At 26.1% G+C, this 21,037-nt stretch overlaps 1 protein-coding gene across 13 annotated transcripts in view; it reads left to right on the top strand.

Annotated features, from left to right (window-relative positions):
• Nucleotides 1-6,884: 6,884 nt before the first annotated feature.
• Nucleotides 6,885-21,037, top strand: part of LOC114125656 (actin-binding LIM protein 3) — a 36,431-nt gene continuing 22,278 nt past the window's right edge. For 5 of the 13 annotated variants that reach the window (XM_050198625.1, XM_050198624.1, XM_050198626.1 and 2 more), the window contains exons 1-2: nucleotides 18,641-18,778; nucleotides 19,661-20,262. In XM_050198625.1, coding sequence (XP_050054582.1) covers nucleotides 19,824-20,262 — 439 coding nt within the window. In that variant the 5' untranslated portion in view covers nucleotides 18,641-18,778; nucleotides 19,661-19,823. The other 8 variants (XM_050198630.1, XM_050198628.1, XM_050198627.1 and 5 more) reach the window with 6 other exon arrangements.

Genomic DNA, 21,037 nt, shown 5'->3' with positions numbered 1-21,037 from the left:
GGGGTTATTATCCCCCCCTCTTGATACCCCATTGGTTCAAATGTACTTTTCTTGATTTTTCTGCTGGATTGTTGTATACTTGTATATGTCAGTAATCAGTATGTGACTCAAAAAGCATCATAGATTTGCCACAACTGCTATAGTAGGTATAGCATACAGTATACTGTATCGAGAAACTTCTAGTGATTAGCTGCCCTTTAATCGAACCAAGTTTCACTGAACAACAATGATTTAATTGGTAGGTATATTTTTATTTAATTAAATAAATCAAATTTTATCCGAAAAAAACAGTTTAAAATGTAAAGCTAAAATCAGCTAATATGACAAGACTACAAGAGACTTTTTAGTACTTTCGACTTCTCGTAGATTTGGTAAGTATCAGGTTCCTGTCACCTCTTCGACATCCGAATCAAGTGAATCTGTTTACTCATGTACTGTTCGGGATATTTTATACAAGTTTAAGTCATATGATCTTTCGTGTATAAGGGTAGTAGGTACGTAATTCCTAACTTAACCTTACCGAGGTCACACGTGTTTGAGTTTTGATACTAGAGAGTAGAGATAAAGTTATTCACTTAAAGTTATAGCTCCACACTCTCACGAGTACAGCTACACCAAGTTATGGCTTGACAAAGTTCACAAGAATGTAGTTGGTGGCGTTAGCGCATCGTGTATTTTGCCTAATGACCAAAATTGAAAATACAGACTAGGAATAGAGCGCGCTTGAGGCAAATTATAATCGAAGAAAAATGAGACGAGACGATAGGTACAAGTGAACCGAGTAAACTTGCGGTTTGATCTCCTCGGTGAGAGTGTGGAGCTACTAGCTAAGCATAAGACTATTTATATTAATAATACCATAATAGGATTTCCCATAAATCACATGCATTGATATGGAACAAAAATGGGATCAGTCATTAATTTTAAAATATTTTATAATAATAATTTTTATCTTCAGATGATTAGAACTTATGAAAACATTCTAATTTATGGCACCTTTCAAATTACGGTGGACAGTTACCTAACTTACCATGACGTCCGGAAGGGGGGGGCGGGGGAAGGTGGTGTATATGTACCACTTAAAAAAAATACTTTTTAATAATTTGGACTATTCAAATACATAATTAAATATAAAAATTCCTTCATTGTTAATTGATAATTTATACCCATGATTATGACCAAAATTATAAATACTATAAATACCTACCTATTATGAGAAACTGTCGTACATGAGTACTGAAGTCAGGCACGTACACAAAAAAAATTTCGGGGGGGGGGGGTTATAAAAAAATTTACAATAATCAATATTTATCGATGAACGATGATTTAAATAACTTCACAACTACTAATTTTCGGGGGGGGGGGTGAACCCCTACCCGTATACGTGCCTGACTGAAGTAGGTACAATCACTTAACAACGAAAGTACCAATCGTCTATTAATACATTGATTTTAGTCATTAATATTATATTATTATTATGAGTATTATTATTAATAATAATTTTGTTATCTGTATTATATAATAATATATAATACATAGACCGTGGCCTGTGATACATTTTTGAGGGTATATATTATGTTTGAGGCGTTTGAGCAACTCGTTATATTGGTGTATATAATTAAAATATAATAATATAATTTAGGGTTAATTAATATTCATCGACAAAGGATAAAAAAAAAAATTTTCGAACAGCAAAAAAAAGAAATTATTGACAAGTTTGGATTGAATTCTAGGTGGTGTGCATTACTTTTCAATGATTTATAATGTGTAGAATGCAAATAAGAAAATACATTTTCTTAGATTTAATAAACATATTTAGTTTAAAATATACTAACCATTGATGTGTAAAGATTTCATATTCATTTAGGATTAGAGGGGTGTGGGAAGCAACCCTCCATGACTTATATTGACACTTAGTAGTTTTTACCAAGTGAGCTACTTCTCTGCAAGCGTCCATGAACCAGTTAAACCTATTTTGAAAAATTATTTTATTCTAAATGTTCAAGATATATTAGGGTTAAGTAATGAAAATTGTGTATTGAACATTTGTATACTTTCTTTTAGTTATCAATAAAAATTTAAAATAAATGCCTATTTCAAAAATTGTAATATTTATTTTGTACCTACTGACGTACTGTAGGTTAAGATTCAATTGTTTTAGTTTTGATTTGATGAATGCACAACCAGGAAGTTATTTGTCTTACAACGCAATAAGATATTTTAACTTTAAAAACAATTATATTTTGGTCTTTGGATATTAAATAGATAATAAGTTTTGCATAGATGTTTTTCATTTAATAGATATTAAAATTTTCCATTGGAAACTATTCAAAATAAGGTAACATTTTTATGTATCCAATTCTCACCGGTTTTTCTGTACATTCAAAAAAACTAAAAATTAGTTAAATTACAGAGAAAGCATCATGTGAATTTTCAAAGAAATTTATAAGCAAACAATATTTTTACTATTTTGATTTTAGTTTAGTTAGGTATAAGTTTATTCTGAGAAAAATGTAAACTTACTATGCATTATACTATATTAACTAAAAATAAAGTCTTAAATTTAATTTCAAACAAACCTAGAAAACAGACTAACAAATATAATTATTATTTATTTTTTCAAAACTAAAAACTACTGTAATTTAATTAGATATTATTATGTAACTAAATTCGTATATTGTTATAACTTATAACTATTAGTTTAATTATTAGATAATATGTTACTATGTTAGATTTACTACCATTATAGAACTCAAATTATTATTAAATTATTTAATTTGTTGGTAAATACCTAACCAACCAATTTTAATAAACTCAAATTGATTAGCACAATTGTTGTATCTACCTATATGAAAAAATAATATTGTAATAAATTACTAGTGAGCCCTGAACAATTTAGTTACAGCAACGGCCAACGACTTAATATTTTCAACATGAATCGTATATCTTATGTTTAAAATATACTCAGGTACATAGGTAATATTATTAATATTTTGTATTATATACTCGTATATTGCTTAGGTACAAATTATTAAAAATTAATTTTTATAAACTTTCCTATATTATGTAGAGGTAAATTGTTAAGATTAAAATCATTGTACATGCGTGATCTATAATTAAGAATAGTTAAAACTTGATTTTTTTATGACTACGCATATATATTTTATTATTCCTATATAAAATATTGATAAACAACGTAATAAGTAAATTTATATTATCATTGAAATATTGGTGCTGAAATCAGTAAAATCTACATTTAATTTAAACTTCGTCGCGGGTATACAAGTTTAAAATGTTAAATGTAAAAATATGCTTTTACGTAAATTCGTATATTATTTAACATAAATCACACAAATTTAGAAGACGTGCAGAAGAAAATATTTGGCACAACGTCGTATTTAGATTTTAAGAAAATAGTGTGTTTATCAACAGTGCATTATGCCATTATAACATGTACATGTAACCTACATTAGTGTGTTATAAACGTGTGAATACGTACTTAGTACTACATACCTATATCTTGTTTATAAAGGTCAAAGTTTAAAATATTTTAATAAGTCACAATTGATTCAGTTTTTACTCGAAGTAATTTGTTGCTTCATACCACGAGCTAATAAACAATATGTCCGTAACACCATGGTTAAACATAAGTAAAATACAATGTATACTATTTACATCGTATATTTGATATAGGTACTAGAACATAATTTGCATATAATGTTTAATATCTATCGGGCATCGGCCATCTTATATTATAAACTAAGACTTTCTTGTAAACTGAAAAGCCTTTTCAAATAATAAAAAATAATCCTATTTAGACATCACACAAAATTTTAGTTTTACAATGGTATAAAATATAAATAAATAGGTATATTTAAATGGTCATAATCAGATTTTTTTAAATAGTTTGAAGAGAACTAACAAAGAGCGATGAATGTTTACCTAGGTTATGATTTTTATGTATAAATATATTGACTGTCGTCAACTTAGGGCAGTAAAAAAGCTTTGATTTTTAAAATTAAGATATTTTTTGGTAAGAAATTAGATATAGTTTTTTATTTAGGAAAACATTTTGAGCTATTTATTGGCTTAATGTTCAATTTTTAGTTTTTAATTTTTTTCTAAGAAATATTGATTAAAAATTATTTACTGGGTAGTAATGCTTGAAAACTTTATGTAAAGCTCCTCGTAAATCGTTAAATTCTTATCCAAAAAAACATAAAAAATTATTATTACAATATTTTTATAATAATTATTTTATATATATTAATATAATAAAATATACAACTCTTTTTGAACAATTTATAGGCAAAAAATTTATTTATTTATTTATTTATTTTTTTTTTTTTTATATAAATATATCGATAACAATTTTTGCTAGGTCAAATATCTTGAAAATTAATACAAGATTTCTCATAGTTCATACTGAAACCATAAAATCTAAAATATATATAAAGGTGTGTAAGTATATAAATAATTATTTTTCATAAATTTTTTCAATTTAAATTTCGACGAAATTAATTATTCAAAATTTTAAACGATAAACAACGATGATGATTATTTTTTGTTATAGTTTATAAACATTATTTGTAGGGATTTAAAATTTTTACGCGTATCATATTAGGTATTATAAATTTTACTATTTGGCATTTTGCAATGACATTTTTTATTTATTTTAAGATATTATTCATTTATACTATACCTAAGTACGAGTATAAACCTATTTTTTTGTTTTATGGTATTTACAGAAATATTTTATTACATTTTGTATCATATAAATTCATATCATATGCTATATGGTATGAATGGATATTTTTATAATAACTAAATATATATTAATAATACATAAATGTAACAGAGAAAAAATGATATCATTATACCGTATATAATACTAAAAGTAAAATAAATTACTTTGATAGGTTATAGGTAAGTAGCTATATATCAAAATAATATACCTACTTAGCCTGATAGACTGTTTCCGCTCAGAATCGTTTTTCATGAACAAATTTACAAATGTACAATGATAATATATCATTGAATTCAAAGTCAACATCAACACACCCATAACAATGACCTACTCATTGACACCTAATGTACAGTAAAGTGGTACCCACTTGCTAACTTTTTTTTTAAAATAAAGCTTAAATCTAACTAGGCAATCAAAATAACAAATTAGTACAACTGTGCGAGAGTAGAATGTAGATGCACATAGTAATAATTAGTAGGTACCTATGATGTATATTATATTATCATAATATCTAGATAGATAGATTGTAATATATCTAGTTAGATGTATTAATATACTATTGAATATCAATGTTTTAAATTGTTCATTTATCTATTGTGTAATAAGCTAATAAACAATTTAAAAAATCAGATAGGTACCATATGCTGGTTTTAGATAGGTAATAGAAAAGAAAATAACACAAATAATTACTGCAAATCGTTTCAATAATTCAATATGTTATAAAATAACAATCTTCAACGTGGACATTTTTTAAGAATTATTAGAGAGGCTTGAGAATTATTTTAAGGGAAATGGAGGATTATACTGATCTTACGTATTTATATTAATATTTTGTATTGTATTACCTACATAATAATATATAGGTACCTAGATGAAATGCAGCTGTAGTTGCAGGCTGCAGCATGTATAGCAGTATAGAGTATAAGTGTATAGTAATAATATAATATGACGTAGTTCGGTTTAGTTAGGTGTAATGTTATGTATTAACATCTGATCTTTGTTTATAAAAAATATATGATTGTTGCTACGTATTTATTAAATTAAATAGGTATGTAGGTGTAGCCATTTAGGCACCTATACCGGCTATACCCATAATTTATTATCTATTATATTATACCTATAGCCTATAGGTTGTATACAGTGTATACAAATATATTATAACTATACCTAACTATAATAGTAAAATAGGTTTTTGTATAATTGAGTGTACGTTTTAATTTTCCGCAATATTATATTATATTATGTATAAATAATTTATTAGGTATTTAGGTATTGTAGGTACTTACTATCCATAGCAATGTGACAGTGTCACGTGATTTTGGAAATTAAAAGGTAATTTGCGAGGTAATTTGTTTAAGGTTGAATATTATTATACTGCAATATTTTATATTATTTTATATATAGTTTAATCAATGTTTTAAACAATTAAACACGAACAGTAAAGTTTTCGTAGCGGTTCAGTGATCGGTACCTAAATCATATTATTGAATTAAAATGTTTTTTTTCATGTGTCGCCCGCAGCTGCGTCGGCAAAATAATATTGTAATCGCCACGCAAAGAATACTTTTTTTTTGTCGTCCAACAAACATAAAAAAAAAAAAAAAAAAATGTGAACGGGCTTAGCGAGTCCACTATAATCCAGTCCCGAGTGTTCACCTTCGCCCCTCACTCGTCAGGGCTCAGGCCGTAGTCGCCGATTTCGTTTCGTGCACCGGTAACAACAAGGTCAGATCCGCTCCGGGGTAACAACTGGGTAATAATAGTGTACTATTATAATATGTATTTACGTGCTTATAATATGCTGTACGCGGTGTAATAATCCGTTTAAAATTATAATGTACGGTGCGCGCGCAAATCACGTCACATTATATTATTCAATATTGTAATAATATCGAACAAGAGAGGCACCTACATGGAAAGTATTAGTTTCTGCACACAAGTAACGATGTATATTTATACCGTCCGAAGGTCATCGCCGCGACGGCACCACCGCCGCGACGTCGATAGACAATCGTTGCGCGGGTGTATTCGATTTCGCTCTCCCTGCCGGTGGCGTTTTGCGATTATGCCTCTGTCACGTTTGCTGCACTGCGTATTTACAACCCCTTGCCCACCGCAGACGACCAGACGTCCCGTCCACCGGGACTCGGAAGGGTTTCCCCATTATCATCTCGCCAGTTTACCACTAGCCAGTCGTCTCCGTTGCACATTACCTATCGCGTCTTGCCGTTTCGCTCGAACGGCGAATCGGTGCGTGAAATATCCACATCTTTAAACGTCGTCGTTTTACCCAGGTACTTGTAATCTGTATACTTTTATTTCTGTTCGCAATCTTGAACCGCTCGTCGCATTGCAAAAGCGCTTAAACTTTCGGCAGCATTCACACGTCCAAGTGCCATGGAAACGAAGGATAAAGGTAAGAACTTTTACTTTTGTCGATAGATTAGTGTTAAGCATTTCGGAGAGTGTAGGGCGGTATTTACAACTGTAATATCGTGTCGGCCAAACTCGAAACACGAAAGTTGCCAAAGGTCTTGTCGCCAAAAAACCATTTCGCAACTTCCCTGACTCTGCCACCACTTACACTAATCTCCCTCGATATGCCAAAGTAAATGGCTTTTGATACTTCCTTGTTGGCCCCCGATTTATCTCGTCTTATTCTTAGGAGGCATTCATGACTGCTTCTTTATCTATTGTTTGCGGGGAGAAGGATGGTAAATTATTGTTTATATTGTATGTTACACTAGCAATACCTAGAGTATGAACTGAGAATTTGTTTTCTGATTGTGGCATGACAAATATTAAATAGGTATCTACTGGATATTAATAGGCCAATACCGTATGCTTTTTTTCTTGTTTTGTTAGAGTTTTTTGTACAGAAATCAAATCCCGAGTCAAATAGTATGTGTCAGATTCACAATATCTCTTAAATTAGGTTAGGCAGATACTCATTAATCATAAAGTAAGATATGCTTTTTTCATTTCAATACCAAAAGTTCTGTTATCGTTAGGTTGTTGTGACTAAATGAATTAATTTGTAATATTATAAATAGACATCTATTACCTACCTACTTAATTTTTCAATATAATATATACTTCTTTTATACTTACTAAACTCCCTATTAAGTGTGGTTATATATTCTGTTTTTTCTAGGTACTTCATTAGTTATGTAGGTATCAAATTATTTATATTTTACATACCAAACTTAACAATATGAATTCAATTATGTATAGAAATCTAAATTAAATATTATAACACACTCATACACAATGTAATTTTCTATTATTTATAATATATTCTACTTAAGCATATCATTTATAGACTATACTATAATCAATTAAACAACATTAAAGTAGGTATGTTAGTAGAAAATCTATCTACCTATTATCAAATAAAACAAAATATGTGTTTCTTTAATTATTCAATAGTTAAATACTTCCTTAAATAAATAAAAAGACTAATGAAAACAATCAATATTTTTTCAGTTAATTGAAAAATTATATTCTTTAGATTAGATTATCAGAGTTTTGACATTTTATAGACTATACAGGGGCGTTGGTAGAAAATTTGGCTTAAAAATAGTTACCTACTTAAGTAGGTATATATTTTTATTATTGGATATAATTTAAAATTGGTTAATCTTGATTTGTAATTTTATATTTTAATATGTATGTAGTGACTTAGAAAATTTTATAGAAAAGAGAATTTGTATGTACCTATACCTTATAACGATCAAAATAAAATACCTAATTATTAAACAAATTATAAAAATGATATACATTTCATAAAACCAACTATAATATCTATTAGGATGTGCAGATAATGCATTAAAACTTCTGGAAATACAATAAAATTAAATAGTAAGGATCTATCTTAAACAAAAAAAAGATGTAAAAGCTCTATGCTCTCTAGCTTTTAAGATCTAAGAATATTGCCTTTCAAGTTACAGTACAAACAATATTGTACAAAAAAAAACTTGGTAAACATTTTCTGGTTTATTTAAGTTCATTAAATTTTTATGTAATGTCTATATTAAACGAAAAAATAGGTAGGTATTCCATAATGTAAAATTAAGTCCAACTATTTAATTAAAAATAATTATTGTAAACTGACAACTGTGGCGAAATGTTTCTTAAAATTTAAATATAATATGTTGTATAAAAAGTTATTAAGATTTAAAAGATAAATTTATTTTAATGTATTATTTTTAAATATTTGAATATTACCTATGTAAGTATAAATAATGTTAAAAATTAAAAAAATTCAAAAATTCAAAGAAATTATTAAATATTATTTTTAAATGTAGGTGTATCAATAGCATCAGATATTCAGATGCCAATGTATTTTTTAGACAAATAAAAATAATTATATACTTTAATGTATGTACAAGTACACATTGGTGTACCTATAATTATTGTAATCTGCATGGTTGTTTACTCTATACCAAATACTCAATAAATATGAATATCCAAATTCTTTAAATCAAAACATTTTGGTTATTTACTGTTAGGAATATAGTTTTACTAAATGAATATATCATAATATAGTTGGAATAAATGCAAGTAAATTTTATCATTTATTTATTATTAGATAAATAATTACAAGTAATAAATATAATACCTATAATACATAGTAATAATTATTAGTTGATATAGGTAGATTATTTTAAATCATTTATAAAAAAAAATGTATATGTATTAATTTAAACTCAATATACCATTAATACCTATTACTTCTTAAGGTGATTTTATTTTATTAAATATTGTAAATAAATATCTCTTATTATTTAATTTTCTCAAAACATTCTAATTTTTTTTTTTTTTTAATTAAGCGTAGGTAGTGTGTAGTTCTTTCGGTGTATGTGAATGTAAAGTCTACATATTTAAAAAATATTGGTATACCTATAAATAATAGGATAACTACTAACTCTTTATTTATTACTTATGTGTATCTATAATTTTGAGTAATGTCTTATGTCAACTTATTAACATCTTACTTTTAATATTATATCAAAATTTAAATATGTTTAGTTATAATTTTATACATATTATAATTAATTCCGTAACTAATACCAATATACAATTATTATACTATTATAAAGTATAAATCATAGAATAGAAATTCTAAATATATAAACTATTCACTTGTTATTGTCTTATTAAGTGCTTACATTGCATAGGTATTAAAGACATGCTTTCACAAAATCCTAAAATGTATGATTTATTTATATCAAACTAGTTTTATATTAAAGATCATAGGAAAGTATTGATATAAAAACAACCTTAATAAATGAAATGTTTTTGTAGATACTAATTATTTGTGATTTTATGTACCTTATTAAATATAAAATAAATATTTTAAAATAATCAAAGACAGTTATTTTACTGATGTAGATTTCTCAATATTGTATTAACCGAGCTAAAATTACTTATCATTAGCTACCTACCTATTCAAGACAAAATTGAAATTTTAGATTAATTTTTAGGTTATTTTTGTGTATATTATAATTTATAATATATATAATTTGTAATCTTTATTCATTTTAAAGAATTACTTTTTTTGAAAAAAATCAGAATTTTTCTTAAAGGTAAAAATTTAATTATTTTATTTGTTAACAAATATGTTTATAAAGAACATAACTTTGTATCAAAAGATCATGTTTAGTTTTAAATAGATATACAAACTAGAAATAACTTGATTTGATTAACTAAATAAATGTTATAATGCATTTTAGATTCTATGCTTATAATATATGAATATATTATTTATTGTATTTAGCTGTGATGCGCAAATTGGTTTTATAATGATTCTTTTTTTGTGTATTTTTCATCACATTTGGAAATAGGAAAAATGCTTCGATCTTACATTTTATTGATGGTTGGGAAGGTTTCCAGTTTTATAATTTAAAAATTATATCTAATTAGTATTTTGAGAGGTAAAAAAGTATAAACAAAAAATACTAGGAAGTTGCTCTGTTTTATAGTAGGTATTGACTATACCTACTACTTATTCATTGAGTAACTCTTTGTAATGAATGTGTTCATTTTAAATTGAATGTTAAATCATATTACCTATTAAAATGGAGGTGTATAATAATATTATATTAGGTATACCTTTAATAATATTTTATTATGATTTTTATTACATATATATATTTGATTTATTCTACTATTAGTAATAACTATTAAGGTAGGTAGGTTGAATGTATTTTTGCTAAAAACAAATCATAATATGATTTCATATAATATACTATCTATTATTCACTTATAAATCAATATTAAACAACAGTATGAGGCATGAATAGTTTCTTGATAATTGGTATAATTACTAATTAGCTTAAAAATAATCTTAATAGTTGTTGATGTGTACCTAGTGTACCTATAGTAAATAATAATATTATGCTATGTTGAAAAGTTTCAATTCTCTATGAATAATATTTTAGATTCTGAGCACAGCAATGAATGTATGATTTTACAATGTTTTTTTTTCGTGTCTATGTACACAATAAGTAGTTGATTTTTAATGTTTAGGGCGGTTTTGGGTAGTAAATTGGATCTAGTTTGTATTTTAGAGTAGTCAACATTAAAAATTAGCAGTATTTTTTAAATTTAATTATGAAAAACAAATTAAAAATTAAGAAGAAGTGGAAATTATTACCCAAATATATAGTTTTTGATCAAATTAATTTGTTGTTTTGGTATAACCTTTAATAGTATAACAAATAAAGTCATCGCCCAGAAAGTTTTTTGTATGTTCATTTATTAAACTGAAATTTCGCATATACATTATAGTGACTAATTTAATAACGAGATACACTCGATACCCATGTTTAAAATAGAGCGGGTTTTTATTTTTATTTTTAAATTCATCATTTGTCTAATGTCTTATACTTAGTTCAAAGTTACACCATACTACTATCCTTTGATAAATTCATCACTCTGTATACATCGCTAACTTTTTTTTATCCAACGTAGTATATATTATCTGCTAAATTTTGCAATTTATTTTTCACTCCACCTCATATGCTTATCATTCGTAAATAACAATGTATTAATATTAATGTGCTAAAAAGATTATGTGACAAATTACATTTAATATAAATTACAATCATATAAATAATTAGTTGACAGTCAACTTTATTTATCACGTATGTCCACCGCGTGATAGTATTTTAATTGTAATTATTTTACATACTAAAATTTTTAAAATACACAATTTTAAAAATACTTTTTTTATTTATTTTTTTTTTTATTTTAAAAGCCACTAGTGTAGACTATGATAGCTTGAAGAAAAATACTTAAATACTCCATAATATATTTTTCTATATAGGTACCTAATACTCCCGCTATATAGACCGTTGTATTTTTTTTAAAAAAAGGCCTAAATCGTGTCACCAGATCAATACTATTTACTATTTAGGCGGTTCGCATCCATTACTTTATTATCTCAACCAGAATCTTGAATAACTATAGCGGATTGACAGGCCTAGTAGTTTCTGGCAAAAATTTAAGTGGTTACTGGTTAGGTAACCACTTAGTATACACAATTAAAATTAAAAATAGCCTGTATTATTTCGACTATATCGAATTTATTGTTATTGTTTACATGTATTTTAACATGTTACTGTTACTTATTGAGACCCACCCTGAAATATTATTTTGTAGGTATATAGCCATATACATAAAATAAAGAGCGACGCCACTGATCGCATTCATACCTATATAAATGTAAAATATTTAACATAGGCCTCGGTTTTATGAGAAATGGGAACGCGATTGAAAATGTTATATACTATACCTATATAACACATAATTTATTGCCCATAATGTATTATATTGTACGTATATTATCAATGGGCAATAGATGACACAAACCCGTAAACAAGTTCAATACCAGATTGTCCTTTTTTGATGTTAGCCTACCGCATTTCCTCGTGCATTAGGATGCCGTTGAACTGAACTATCGGAGAAAGTTCTGCTACATGACATTATACAATTATTCTTATAGCAATTCTGTGTTATATGTATACTTTTTAGTTTTTTCTATCTCTTCATTATTTCAAGTATAATATTAATACCTATAAGACTATTATTCACATTACGTTAGTGTGTAATCATTATTCATAAACACTAATTTAATAGGTACCAGATTTAATATGTATGGATCACACGTGATAAACTAATACCTGAACCATTAGGCTATAATGTGTGTGTGTGTGTAAATTGTAAATATACTTGCTATTATCATTACTTCAGTAATTTAAAATTATTTGATCTTACAAACCTACATATTGATTAGACTTGAATATAGTTTATTTTACATTTTTTGAATTGACTTACAATTTATTAAATAAAAAAATTGCATGTTTGTGATTTTATTTCATGATAATTGATTAATAATCAATTATTGCCTAGTTCATGGTTAGATTTATTAATTTCATAAAAATAACAATTATATGATTATATCATCAAATTACTCTAATTATATTTGAAAATGTATCTATATAAAAACAACTGTATTTATGTAATTGTTTTGAATATAATACCTACTATGTATATAACTTAGTATACATTTTTTATGAAACAAAATAATAGATATACCTATTCAAAAAATAGATAAGAAGAATAATATATAGGTATATATAACAAAATAATTAAATAAAAAACTATGTGTTTTAATTTAATAGTTAATGCTGATTATATATATTATATTATTGTAGTCAAAATAATGTGTTTATTTGTATTACCTATATTTTACTTTTTTAGTTTATACACGTTTAATGTTTTATTTTTTATTATTTCTTTTAAAATTTACTTTAACCATCTATTAATTTTTATTGAAAAATACAATGTTTACGATTTACGAGTATTATACAGTCAAGGCTGTAACTGAAAAAAAATTTTTGGGGGAGGGAGTCCAACATCTTTTTAAATATAGATACTGAACATTTGTCATTTTTACGTTAAAAATATAAAATTTGATTAGGTATTATCATTATTAAAAACATTAATCGTCATTAAATTATTCAATTTATATAATAGTTAATTATTTAATAATAAAAAAAATATTTCTACTTTAAAAATTGTCGAGCCTGCCCCCGTCCCGGACACCTGGTCCCCCCGTTACGGCCTGTATACAGTAAAAGAGTATCCGAATAGATTAATAAGCTGTGCTAGGTATTCTTGGTTCTAATGCGTATACCATCACGGATCTAGAATCTTGAGTACCGTCTTTCTCTGAGTAACCAACTATCTAGGATAAAGGCAGCCCTCATTCATTCAAATCGAGCATGCTAGAAACCTACATCAGCCCAAGTAAAAATGTTCTCATATGAAAATAAAACTGCAGATTATGATAATACGAGTGATAATATCATATTATAATATTGTTTGATGCTTATATTATTAATTATTATTGCTGCTTTTAAAAGTTCGTGTCTGTTAACTTATGTAGTTTGTAACTTCTATACAAGACATTTCCTTAGTATTCCGGTTTATAAGATGCATTGTGAAAAATACATTGTTCTACTTAAACTTAAACTTCCTGCATATTTATATTTCATTCATTTAAGAAATAAATTTCTATTTATTTTATTAATAAAAAACGATTTGTATAGATACGAGTCCATTACTCTACTATAAAAAAGTTTTAAAACATGATAATATGTTATTAATCATTAGGTATACAAATTATATAGTTATAAAAACGTACATATTATGTACTTTATGTTATTTAGTTATTTATCCATAAAAATTATTTTAATGAGTTCAAAAAATTCAATTAATTTGATTATACTATGTTATATGATTCAAGTGTTAGTGTAAAAATTATAGACTTCGTTTATATTTATATAATATACATCGTTTTTTTGTTCATAAATTAAAACATAAATGTTTACGATTTGTTTAATATAATTTAAAATTAATAATTAATTGTGTGAATGTATTTTAAGATTTTGAATTGTTTATAAATGTCTCAATTCGTTATTTATTGATCAATATAAGCCTAAATAATATTTATAGTTATGGGATATTTTATTGCTTACAAGTGGATATTTATTATTCCATGATTAATATCAAGGTGATCCAATGATGTTAATTATTGATTGACTTTGTCGAAATCGCATTAGTCGTGTTAACTGTTAGCCATTGCCCATTAGGTATTAACTATTAATTTTTTTCAAGTGTTTGATGCTCATATTTATTATATCTAATACGCTTTAGTTCTTTTAGTATTTAATACCACTGCTAAATATAAATATAAAAGGTTATAATAATAAAATACGAGTACTTAGGTTTTTATACCATTCAAAAAGTGTCCTTAGGGCTTTGGTGATAACAATTTTTTTTTTTTAATGAGAATTATCTCTTTTCCTTGAGTTGTTTATCAGGTAACTTTTTTGTAAATATTGATACATCTCAGTCGAAAATTGAACGAATAGTTTTTGAGTTGTTTAACTTTGTGTATTATACTGTGTATGTTATACTTTGGACACTATAGTACTATACTCTCACATGACGTGTTGTTTCCGTTTCACAAATATACATTACAACAAATTTTCGTTCAATAAAATTAATTTTGTATGTTAGCTTTAATATTATAGTAGTGAATTGATCTGCTATCAAAGTTAAAGGTAAAAACATTATCTGTGTTCAAGCGTTGAGTTTTTAAATTATTTTTGTTTTAAGACAAGTTATGAAGTATATTATAAACAATATGTATATTTAAAACCAATCAAAAAAATCAATAATTTAGAACCAATCTTCTTCTTAGATCGTGTTCGGTTCTGGGGTTGTATGTTATTAATTTAATAAATAAATAAAGTAATCTAAAGATAAAATAGTTTAAGTATAGAATACAAAATAAATGCTTAAATATTTTGTTATAGCCAGTAAATGGTAATTGATATTACTTTTACATTGGCTAAAGTCAAGTCGTTTATCGTGCATCCTGGCCAGGCTAGGGTACACTGTAATAAGTTATCATTTAATCGACTCTCGCCACATTCCCATAAGTATGTCTGGTTCTTTCTGCAGGTATCCCCATTTAATTATATTAATTGTATTATAGGAAGAACAAACATCCGAGTGATCATGTCATCTATTGGTGAATTACTTTGTTTAATATAGTGATTTTATATAAAACTTTTTAGAGATATTTTGGCCTTTGTATGTTATACACTATATTATATAATTGAATATAATTGTTGTTTGAAATAGTTAATAATATTCAGTATACACTATACATTATAGACTATAGTATATTAAAGAGCATGTTTTGCGTATTTTTAAACAAATTGAAAAATAAATGATAAAACTATAAAAGTAAATAATAATAGGTAGGTACTTATTGAAGAACAACTGAATGCTTAAAAAAAAATATTTATAAATATAATAATATACAATATTGATTTTAAAAATTAAATTCTAAAAAATGTTGTAATTTTTAATGGTTTTTATTCAATGAAAAGTATTCGTTATTAAGTAACTTTTTTCAAATCATATATCATAATATTAAATATCTAAAGATTATTATTAGCAATTTGCTTTTCACAATTTCTTATTTAGGTCTCTGTCTAATCTTTAATGAACTTTTCTGTATAATTTTAGTCATTAATCATGTTAATACAAACTTAAATTACTTGAAAATAATAATCATTATACTGATATTAGTACGTTATTAGGTATATTATATTTATATAACAACATAAAATCTTTCTTTCCGTTTTCGACTTTTCGTTCTGGATAAAAAAATAAATAATTTGGTATTTATTATTTTTATTGTTGTATATAATATGTGTTATTTTTGTAGTCGTGTCCAGATTATAACTATGCAATGTAACAAGTTCAAAATTTTGCTTTTCGTAAATAGGTACTTAAATATTATAATTTATAAATTATTCTGTTATACATTTGTATTTATAGTTCATTCACATCAATTTATTAGGAGTCGACTGAGCTTAATATAATATGTGTTTTAAAGTTTATTATGGATACCTATATGGTTATATCTATATTTTTATCCTGTGAGACAAAAAAATAGATCATGGATCGGTATTTTTCGATAGAAACTTTCCAAACGTACTGATCTGTGAAGTCCGGTGAAGTATATAATTTTGTTACTCAGCGCGTTACGTATTTTTTAAAAACGTAACTATCAACCTATTAAACAATTTAATATTAATTAGTTATATTTTTTTACATTGGATCATATTAATTATAAAAGTAAATAAGTAAGTATTTAAAATATTTGATATAATCTTATCATTTTTAAAATATTGAACTTAAAAACTGTTTGCTTGATTGGAGGTAATTACCTTTAATATGTGTTTTTATAAATAAAAAACAGCATTAAAATATATATTTCACCAAACTAGTACATATAGTTGGTAATTAATTTAAGTAATTATTGATAATTATTTTAATTATATTACTACTTTGTACGACTACATGGAACATACTTGTAGTACATATTATAATATGTATGTAGGTACCTATCATGTATTAAAATTTTTTTTTTAAGTTATTTTCTTTACGAATTATTTATGGTTACTTATTAATACTTAACAATGAACATCTTATTAATGTATGTTGTGCAATTATTGTTTTTATACTGCACAACAAAAAATTATTTTTTAAAACATGGTTATAACTTATAAGTTATAACATTATTGGTAATAACATTATCATTTGAATTTCTTAAATTTTCTTACTTGTCTGTTATTATATTATAATATGAAATATGCATTATTTAAAACATTCAATTTTATATACCTGTAGTTATAATACTACTATATGAGTTGTAGTGAATGTACACATTGTACAACTTAATTATACAACGTATTGGTATTTAGTGATACAACTTTTTTTTATTTATTTTGGCTGTAAGATAAACCAGTTGTCATTTGTTCAAATACAAATGATTATCTGTTCTAAATAATTTTTCGTCTCTAAACTATTCTTTAATTTAAATACTATTAAATATTAAAGTAAAAATTAATTATGTATTTGAGTATAAAGAAAATTTATTTGTTCACTGCAGTATGGTAAGAAAAACCGCTTAAAATTGTTTCCAATCTGCTGCACATATATAACGGTAATATAAGCCACAATTACGTTATTAATACCATTGTATACTTGAGAGTTGGATTGTATAAAGTATACTGTATATACTATATACATTCACTATGAATTCTGACCATGTATTTTAAAAGTTAAGATTGATTTTCACCTATTTTTATTATTATTTATTACATAATATAAATATTAAATAAGTATTAGTGTATTTTTGTTGTGAATTTTGTTCGCTGTACGGATCTTTTTAAAAAATTGGTTAATCCATCCTGTCTAATACCGTTTACAAAGCTTTAGTAAAATTTTATCGGTCTGAGTTTTTTATAATTGGTATGATCTGTTGATGAAATATTTTTCTATGTACATAATATATATTATGCAGGTTACTAATTTTGTAATCTAATCCCTTTTTATTATTTAAGAATCAATCTGATTTTTCAACTATTAAAATATTTCATTAAGTAGTAGTTTTATTGTTTGATTTATTTAAAACAAATAATACATTTATCTAGTAAGATAAAAATAAACTATATTAAGTAAAACTCGGTATAAGTAAATACCATAACCGATATATTAGGTATACTTTTTGCTTCAAAAATACGTACTAATACTATAACGTTTGTGCATGGAACCATTTGTGTAATAGCGCCATAATATATCGTTATAGAAACCAAAAAGTGAATACTTTTAGCGCACACTCATTCTAATGTTATTCCCCCGTCAGCTGCAGCAGAGCCGGCATATTATTCCCTGCCTACTTCCCACCATCTATCTACTATGTATATTCAAAGCTATTAAACTACGCGGTCCCACTCCCGTCAAAATATCGCCGCCACTACTATTGTAATACTGCTATAGGCACTTCTTTCAATCGTTGAGTAACCGCGGTCGGGTGCTGTTTAGTTTACGCGTGTGCACACGTTGTGATTCGGTTCAAAATCGGTATGTGGTTTATGTGTATGTGAAACAATAAAAAATATAAAATTTGGACCTGTTCAAAAACATTTACTATCATAGATATACACACATATTAAATAACATGTTTCTTAAACAACTGTTTTGATGAAAATATTCATTGTATTATAGGTACCAATATATTTGAATAATTTATACTTTAATTTTGTGTGATTATAAATTTTGATTTTCTTGTGAATTTAATTAGAAATTTGATACAAAAATTAAAGATTTTACAGTGATTATACTTTACAAAATCTACACTATGTTTTATCATGCTGTTCTATTTTTATAATTTTCTCTTTCTTAACGGGACAGGTTTTTTCTGTTAATGTTTACACAGTTTTATGTTGCTACATAAAATGTTATAAAATGTTATAAACGGTATGTATTAATAATTATTACTTGATGTAGTGCTATAATCATTAAAATCTTAGAGTGGTAAAATATGTCGTTAAATAAAATCGATAAAAAAGAATTATCATTGAATAGGTAGGTACATTTATTAATAACCTAAAATAGGTAAAAATTACCTAGACCATAATATATAAATACTTAATATTTTTCTTATATAGTACCTGTAGTACCACTTATTTAATGTCGAATTTAGTAGCGTATTTTTGGAATACGAATTATTTAAATCATGTTTGAATGGTGTGAATAATATATTTCATTACATAACTATCAAATAACACTCGGTTGTGTAGGTACTAACATAAAATCTTTAATTTTTTTTTTTATATATTTTGTAATCTGTGTAAACATAATGGGAAAAAAGCTGCACGTACTCCAGACGATTTTGCTTTTGGACAGGTCCGGATTATTAATATTATTTATGTTTTTAAATTGTTAATTCGATATCCGCGATGTGTTTCAATTTAATAGGTATGGCAATTTATTGATATTCTAAATTATTTAAATCGTGGGCATATAGTTATTACAAAAGTGGCTGTGGATTGAAATAAAGTACCGCCTCTGTTTCCATTGACGTCGAGGATATTATCAATATAAAGTCATCGCCCTCAATTTTTCATTTTACTTGGAGAAAATGACGAAAGGCGGTTTGTCGCCAGTGCTCGTCGAACACAGCGGAAACAAAATGGACGGTAACGTAGCCGCGACTCCGCCGTCTAAAAAGCGAGGTTTCTTTAGTGGTTCGTTTCGGCGTCGTAAGACATCCGACATAAAAATCAATGATACGATAATTATTAACGAAAACGTGGTGTTTAACGGCAACAACAAGAACGGCGTCAGCTCCACGGATGGTGGAAAAGCCGCCGAGAACGGTAAAAACGTCGACGTCGTCGAACAGAAACTTGCGGTTAACGACAAAAAACCGCCGTTGCAAAAAAAAGAGCCCGTGGTGGACGTAAAAAAAACAGCTCCTGTGGCAGTCCACCAACAGAAGGATATAGAAAGCAAACAGCTACAAGCCGACAAGAAGAAAATTACGGCGGAGGATAAGAAAAAAGCCGTGACAAAAAGAGGTAACCGAAATATTTTCCAATGATTTATTTTGATTTTAACAATGTGCGCTGGGTGTGCATAAATGAATGGGGTAGATAGCAATCCGTAGGCTGTAGAAGTCAGTATTTTTCATTGGATATAATGAATTATAAAGAATAATAAATTATAAATTTGAATAAAAAAATTTAAAGTAATTCTTGTATTATCTAGTTATAGCGTACCTAACTTGGTTTTACTATGAGGAGTATAACTGATTTATTTATTATTAATTAAATAGAATTAACTTATATTTATGGCTAAGTATCATACATATTAGTATTATAAATATAAATATAATATTTAAAATATTATTATATTTTCCTCAATTAAAAAGTTATATTAATGATTTGTTTTATATGTTTAATGTTGTAATGTGTTATCAATGTATCACACTACAAAAACATGGTTAATTAGCTTAAATGTTATACGTTGGTATGATTTAGTGTTAAAAATATAGTTTTACCAATTGTAATACCCAAACTACAGAGTGTTATAACTTGAATGTTTGGCCGTCGTTAAACCTAATCGCCGAGTCTGCAAGTTGAACGAACCTCGTAGTTGTGATAGTCCTATTGTGTTATGTCAATTCAATCTGCGAATAATGTTATAGTAAAATGTTTAAGAGTTGCACTTGGTTTACACCGTGAACAATAACCTTTAAATATCATAATACTATATACCTAGTGTATGTCAATGTACAATATATTTATACATATACAACGTGTCTGATGTTAGTTGTTACCTACTGAGCAGATG

Source organism: Aphis gossypii, chromosome 1 (assembly GCF_020184175.1).
Source record: "Aphis gossypii isolate Hap1 chromosome 1, ASM2018417v2, whole genome shotgun sequence".
Classification (NCBI taxonomy): domain Eukaryota; kingdom Metazoa; phylum Arthropoda; class Insecta; order Hemiptera; family Aphididae; genus Aphis; species Aphis gossypii.
The sequence above is the reverse complement of the archived record's forward strand: the minus strand, read 5'-3'. Positions and strand labels throughout refer to the sequence as shown.